The sequence below is a fragment of the Bos mutus genome, chromosome 5, assembly GCF_027580195.1.
Source record: "Bos mutus isolate GX-2022 chromosome 5, NWIPB_WYAK_1.1, whole genome shotgun sequence".
NCBI lineage: Eukaryota > Metazoa > Chordata > Mammalia > Artiodactyla > Bovidae > Bos > Bos mutus.
In genome coordinates this window covers 9280860-9288887 of record NC_091621.1, presented here as the reverse complement: position 1 = coordinate 9288887, position 8028 = coordinate 9280860, and the positions used below count along the sequence as shown (strand labels likewise).

The window sequence follows — 8028 nt, the reverse complement described above, 5'->3', positions numbered from 1 at the left end:
TCAATTTTCATGTGATTTCATTTATCTGAAATTTCCAGAATAGAAAACTCTGCGGAGACCAAAAGGAGATTAGTGTTTGCTTAAGGCTAACGGTGTTGGGAGGAAACGGGGATGGACTGATCCTTCTGGGTGATTAAAATGTTCTAAGATCTTACTTGTCCGATTCTGTGACTATAAAAATATGAAAATATAGAAATTATGAACTAGATTAGAAGAAATAAGGGATGAGACAAAAAGTGACACCATTCATCTAACAGGAGTTAACAGTTACGGAATAGAGAAAATGGAAGATGGGGGGAGATTTAAAGAGAGAACAGCTAAGAAATTACCAGTATTAAATATGTTACTCTCTATGTTCAGATACCGTCTTAATTGCTTAAAATATAAAGTATTCTTCCAGTGACAAAAGTACTACATGTTTATTTGCTTACACATTTATAACCTACACATAGTAAGAGTCCTTTGTGTTGTGGGGTGGAAATAACTTTCCGTAAAAGCTGATAACATTAATTATATTCAATTTGACATTTAGTCCCCAAGAACAGACACCTGCAGACACTTGTAGAGTTTAATCAGCAAGTTGAAATATCAGAAATGCAATCATGTTTTTACATTATAATGTTCAATCTCGTTTTTTCACGAACAATGGGCATGTAACTTAAGTGTGAAAGTGAATTTTACAGTCATTAAATTATTTTAATTATTAATTTTACAGCAAATTTTCAGTAACTAAAGGGTCATGCAGTTAGTTGACTCTGTATCAACAATCATTATTGGATGAAACTCAGAATTTCATGTAAGGATCGATACAAAAGCTACTTCCTCCATCTCAACCGCATCCCTGTCCCGTGTTATCTACATTGTGGACAGACACTCATTTTCTATACTTTCTGGAGTTACCATAAATAAAACAAAACTATGAAACCTTCATATTCATATATTAATATTTCTTTTATCCTAGTGCATGTTAATATTGAAAACCATGTTGCAAAATGAAACTCTTTTAAGAGTTGTTTTCATATTTATTCACAATTCTACAGGACTTACTATTTTCAAAATGCTGTGGAAAACATATGGTTATTATTCTGCATCATAACATTCCATATGCTAGAATACTTTATCCTCACCTGTAGAAGAGAATAATCAGATAGGTAAGTCAAGGCCATTTCCTAAAGGAACATAACCAAGGTATGTGACTTCAGGAAAATCAAGATTTCAACGTTAGCCTCTAGGGCAGGATTTCTTGAACTCAACACTATTGCTATCTGAGGCAGGATCATCTTTTGCTGTGGAGGAGATGGCGGCTCTGTGCATCATAGAACATTTAGCAGCATCTCTGAATTCTATCCACCAGATGCCAGCAGCACCTCCTCACCAGCTGTGACAACCAAAAATGTATCCCGATTCTTTCCAAATGTCACCTGAGATATAAAGTTGCCCCATGGAGAACCACTGGTTGAGAGGGAAAATGAACACATTAGCAACTAAATAGATGAATATACCTATATCCTGTTTTACATCCTACATATAAAATTTTCTTTTCTCTATGGAGTGAATGTGATTGGCCTATAGCCTTTTGATTCCTATGTATATTTTAATATTTCTATGGTAAATATCTTTTAGAGAAAGGAACTATCACCACATCATTACATTGAAAATTATTAACAGCTTAACTTTTTTCAAAACTAGCAATAACCTTTGTCTCAACTTTTGATTTCCAATCAATTTCAATTGAAATTTTAAGCACACTATTTGAGTTAATAAAGTGTCAAATGACCTCTGATACTCATACATATTTTTGTGAGGTAGGTATGTGTTTAGTGTTAAGTTCCATTATTAGAGATTAAGGATAAATTCAAGGTAATACAACTTGTTAGTGGCAAAAAAAAAGGCAACTTACATGGCTTTTTGCTCCCATTAGCACTTTTATGATTCAAAATAATTAAGAACACTTGATTTTTAAAAATTCATATTATATTAACATTTTAACTTCATTTGGTTTAACTCAAAGATTTAGACAAGATAAATAATTTTTAATACTTAATAGTAATATTACTTTTATTTCTTAAGAATTCCATCTGGTTCTCTCACGTTTATAAAAGTAAAATATCTACAATTCCTAATGTCACAAAGACATACTTTGTTAAAAGAAAGTGAACAAGAATCGAAGTATTATATTTCTCATTAAGAATATATTGCAGTGGCCCCAGCTCCGGGCGGCTGACTGGCGGCGTCTGCGCAGCCGCCATGTTCGGTTGCTATGCTGTGGCCTGGGAGACGGGGTGTAAAAAAAAAAAAAAAAAAAGAATATATTGCATAAAAAAAGTATATATTGCATAACTCCTTGGCAGTCAGATAAGAAAAAATTATTTAAATAACTTGATTTTTATTTCCTAAATTAAAGCAGTCTATACATATGTGCATTTAGAATTACTAAATAAATAACAATAGTTCAAATCACACTCACATGAAACAAGATTATGTCTTCCTACTCATTAAAAAGTTACAGAAAAGTTTACAAAGTTTGATATATGCTTACAAATATGTTGATTAAAAGTAACAACTTTACATATACAAAATATATGAATATATCATTAATTTAAATGTATAAATCTCTTTGTTTTAGATTAATGTTATTTCCTATTTTTTAATTTATTAATGTTTTTAATTGGCAACCTCTAAATGTACACAGCATAGTCACTAAGTATCAAAAAATAAGCAAAATTATCTAATTATAAAATATTTTAATGTACCTAAATATTTCACACATTATTATTTTAAAACAGTGTGAAGCTAAAAAAAAAAAAAAAAAACCTTCTAAACAGTATCTAATGTGTGAACTATAGAAAAAAAGTAAGCTATTGATGAAAGCCTGTAACCAAAGTCTTAGCTAGAATCGTAGCAAAAGAAACAAAATAAACTTTGAGATTGCTACTTGAAATTTTAAAACATGGAACACAGCATATACTCAGTAATTCCAGAGCACTAAAGAAAAATATTTGCCTATGTAATTTAGCTTTTCAACCAGGTGGATATACTGGAATTGAGTATGTCTAAGCATTGCTGTTTAGTCACTAAGTCATCTGACTATTTGAAATCCCATGGACTGTAGCCTGTCAGACTCTGTCCATGGGATTTTCCAGGCAAGAATACTGGAGTGGTTTGCTATTTCCTTCTCCATGTCTATGCGTGCATGCTCAGTCACTTAGTCACGTCTGGCTCTTTGTGACCCTATGGCATCTGGTCCCAATCACTTCATGGCAAATAGATGGGGAAACAGTGACAGACTTTATTTTTGGGGCTCCAAAATCACTGCAGATTGTGACTTCAGCCATGAAATTAAAACACGCTTACTCCTTGGAAGAAAAGTTATGACCAACCAAGACAGCATATTAAAAAGCAGAGATATTACTTTGCCAACAAAGGTCCGTCTAGTCAAGGCTATGGTTTTTCCAGTAGTCATGTGTGGATGTGAGAGTTGGACCATAAAGAAAGCTGAGTGCTGAAGAACTGATGCTTTTGAACTGTGGTGTTGGGAGAAGACTCTTGAAAGTCCCTTGGACAACAAGGAGATACAACCAGTCCATTCTAAAGGAAATCAGTCCTGAATATTCATTGGAAGGACTGATGCTGAAGCTGAAACTCCAATACTTCAGCCACCTAATGCAAAAGAGCTGACTCATTTGAAAAGACCCTGATGCTGGGAAAGATTGAAGGCCGGAGGAGAAGGCGATAACAGAGAATGAGATGGTTGGATGGCATCACTGACTCAAACAGACATGAGTTTGAGTAAACTCCAGGAGTTGGTGATGGACAGGGAAGCCTGGCGTGTTGCAGTCCATGGGGTCATAAAGAGTCAGACACAACTGAGCGACTGAACTGAACTGGACTCTAGTCCTTCAGGCTCCTCAGTCCATGGGATTCTCCAGGCAAGAATACTAGAGTGTGTTGCCATTTCCTTTTCCAGGGAATCTTCCAGACTCAGGCATCAAACCTGCATCTCCTGCATTGCAGGCAGATTCTTTACCACTGAGCCAGGTGGCAACCCATGTCTAAGCGTATGTACCTTTAAATTTAAATGATTGCAGAGTAGTTGACTTTAAAAAATGCAGCTTAATAGTATTCAGTGGAATCTTCTAATTCCATGGAACTTAATCATTTTTAATTCTGTGTATGTTCTTGGACCACCAAATCTGTAAGTACCTAGTTGACAGTACTTTGGTCAGTATAAGGCTCATGGGAGGGAGTTTATATTTATAGGCTGGGATGCAGTGAACCAGGATCTAGGGTAACAGGATTCACACCGGGTGTCTTAAGACATAAGCAAGCACAAGGCAATAGAGTGAATGGGAAATTATGAATAGGAAGGCAAGCAAGCATGAAATGCACAACAAAACCAAAGTCGATGGGTCAGAAAATTGGAATCCAGGTAAGAACTAGAGTCTAAGAAAGGCAATATAAGCAGCCAGTGGCCAGGAACTATAGATAACAATCAAAAAGGCCTAGGAATAGATGTGTAGTACCAAGAAGGCCTTGATTATTGGGCCCATGTTCTGTCCCAAACAGGATGCTTCCTGATTACCACCCTCCTGAGCAAGAATCAATTCCAAGATTAATATGTGCCCTGGGCTGATAGGGGTTGATGAGAAGCAAAGATTTAGATAGCATATACCCACTATTTCATTGCTCCTTAAAAACAGTGTGATAGGAGGGAGAAAGATCTTTTTCAACATCAATTACGATTTTAACCAACTCTAAAACATGCTAGCACCAAATGCAGAGGAAATATTTTTAACAATGCCCTAATTTAAGAATATTCTTTTAACCATCAAGCACATGTTATATGTATGTATTAGCTTTTCAGCACATACGTAGTCACAACTTTCACAACTACAACTTCACTGAAATAAAAGAGAGTTATAGGGAAATGCTGATGCTGAAACTTTTACCTCCAGAGTTTCATCAATTAATGAGTGTAGAAAGTTAAAAAAAAAAAAAAGTCAGGGCTTTGCTTAAACAAAATGACCCCCCAAAGTTCTCTCCAAAGTACTCATTATAGACCAAAAAAAAAAAATCTAAAACCTGATTCAAGTATTTTAGAAGACATAAAACTGGCACACTGCTTAAGATCATTTAGCGTCACAGCTGCTTCACAAACGAGTTCCACTGATCTTGCTGCTTTGATCTGTGCCATTCAATTCGATACGGTTGAAGGCAGGATTATCAGTTCCACCATCTTCTACTGGATGAGATTTATAGCCTAAAACTTGCTTCTTCTAAAAGAAAATGTTAACATGATGATTAGAAAAAAGAAACTGTTCATTCACCTCAATAATTATCACTACTACTTTTCTTTCTCTAAATCTTATTCACAGTCTACTGAAGCAGAGATAAACAACAGAAATAAATCATTTAAAGAGGAAGGCAAATATCTTCCTTGTCCATCAGAGTTCCAGGAGAGTCTGAGGACTAACGAGTATTCTATACTGGTGATAAAAGTGTGGAGATTTCTTAAAAAACTGGAAATAGAACTGCCTTATGATCTAGCAATCCCACTGCTGGGCATACACACTGAGGAAACCAGAAGGGAAAGAGACACGTGTACCCCAATGTTCATCGCAGCACTGTTTATAATAGCCAGGACATGGAAGCAACCTAGATGTCCATCAGCAGATGAATGGATAAGAAAGCTATGGTACATATACACAATGGAGTATTACTCAGCCGTTAAAAAGAATACATTTGAAGCAGTTCTAATGAGGTGGATGAAACTGGAGCCTATTATACAGAGTGAAGTAAGCCAGAAAGAAAAACACCAATACAGTATACTAATGCATATATATGGAATTTAGAAAGATGGTAACAATAACCCTGTGTACGAGACAGCAAAAGAGACACTGATGTATAGAACAGTCTTATGGACTCTGTGGGAGAGGGAGAGGGTGGGAAGATTTGGGAGAATGGCATTGAAACATGTAAAATATCATGTATGAAACGAGTTGCCAGTCCAGGTTCAATGCATGATACTGGATGCTTGGGGCTAGTGCACTGGGATGACCCAGAGGGATGGTATGGGGAGGGAGGAAGGAGGAGGATTCAGGATGGGGAACACATGTATACCTGTGGTGGATTCATTTTGATATTTGGCAAAACTAATACAATTTTGTAAAGTTTAAAAATTTTTTAAAAATGCAAAAAAAAAAAAAAAAAATTTAAGGGGAAAAAAAGCCAACTCACTTTCTTAAAAATGTCAAAATTAGATAAAAAGTCCTCTTTGGTTAGTAGGAATCTGCAGTCTATGTTTTGTTTTCTTCCTCCTGAAAAACAGACATTATTTACATCGTTAAAAAAATATCTGTAACTACCCAGGGATGGACCATCATACACACATTTAACTCGAGCACATTCACTTCTATGCACTTACAAAACACAAAGGGTCTTTTAAATAGTGCTGGAGACTTAGCCCACTCTTTCTCTTCCTTCAGTCAGTCCCAGATTCTGCAAGCCTCTCAGTGAAATCAATATGAGTCTAGTGTTTAAGGATAAATGAGATGGCTCTTAAATGTAAGCCAACTGCCTCATCCAGTATTAGCTAGGGAAGAGTCATCTGGCCCAATACTGGTAGGAAAACTGGTTTAAAAGCATTCTTCATGTTCTATCAATAAACTATCAAACCATCTACCTCTGCTTCAGACAGCAGAGTTTCCCTTCCTTAATCTGGTGGCTGTCAATGCATGAAGAAATGTAGGAAACTGTGAATTGTTGGATAAACTATTCAAGTGAAAACCAATATGGTTATCAGAATCAAAGCATTTAAGTGGGGGGAGGAGCAAAGAGAGTATTATGACACTAACATTTTTTAAGGAAAAAAATGAGTTGAAAAAGACCAAAAGTCAAATAGTAAAAGGAGATGTTTGTTCCAGATCTGAATGGTTGGGTTACTGGTGAGAAAAGTTTAAAATCTGTCTTAAAATATATCACAACAGATAAGAGAGTAAACCTGCCATGCTGAGAGTAAACCTGCCATTACTTAGGAGAAATAGCATAGTTCTTTTTGAAAAGAAAGAGAATAGTTTAAACAACTGTTTGCGAGGTAACAGATATCTACAAACTTTATTATAAACTTACAATAATTATAGATTGTAATGTCTATAATAATGACAAGTATATAATGTTAATACAATCATTAATCTGTTATATTAATGTCATTATTAATATAATTTTAATTATAAATGCAAGTACCAAAGAAGTATCAAAGACAGTGCTATCCAGATGCCAAAAAACCAATGAGAGGTGGTAGTACTCTACAAAGTGGGCACCGTGCTGGTAGATTTGTAGCATAAAGCAGACATCACACATACTTGGATGAAGTGTAGGATTTCTGACTGATTATAACACACTTGATAAAGAAAGCAGTGGAGCTTTCTGCCCCTTGTTTGGCTGCTCTGGATGTGTATATGTGAGGGAACATAGGAAATTAGGGAGCCCAGCTTTTCTCCCCAACTCCACACTACTGCTCTGCTCCAAACCACCACGACTGCTCACCTGGATAAGTGCAATAGCCTCTACCCACCCTCCTTTCCTTACGGACTACTCTCAAAACTGGATCAGCGCTCTCCTTTGAAAATTATTGGAAAAGTATTTATAAAAATATCCCATGTAGTAGACCTAAAAGACACAGAGATGGAAAATAGAGAGAAGAGATAAGAAAATCAGAGGGGCTGTCCAAGTTTAAAACATTTGACTAACAGGGTTTCCAGAAAGAGAAAATTGAAAATGGCAGGAAATTATAAAAGAAATCATGTAGGAAAATTCCCTGGAACTGAAGGATATAGGTCTTTAGACCCTCCTGAGGGTTTAGGGCAGGACAGTCATTGTGAAATGGGTCACATGTAAACAGCCAGTACATGACAGGGAACTGGTATTCTGAACAGCAATAAGACAAGTAGAAGAAAAGTGAGACAGGCTTCAGGAACAAGAAAGTTACTCTCAACCTAGGATGCTCTACTCACATTGCCAACAATTATC

General features: G+C 35.9%; 1 protein-coding gene across 1 annotated transcript in view; it reads right to left on the bottom strand.

Moving 5' to 3' along the window:
- Window positions 1-504: 504 nt before the first annotated feature.
- Window positions 505-8028, bottom strand: part of SLC5A8 (solute carrier family 5 member 8) — a 70680-nt gene continuing 63156 nt past the window's right edge. Inside the window, exons 14-15 of the mRNA XM_005898588.2 lie at window positions 6238-6317; window positions 505-5276 (exon numbers count right to left, since the gene is read on the bottom strand). Of these exons, the coding sequence (XP_005898650.1) occupies window positions 5151-5276; window positions 6238-6317 (206 nt within the window). The 3' untranslated portion in view covers window positions 505-5150. The remainder of the gene's footprint in view (window positions 5277-6237; window positions 6318-8028) is intronic.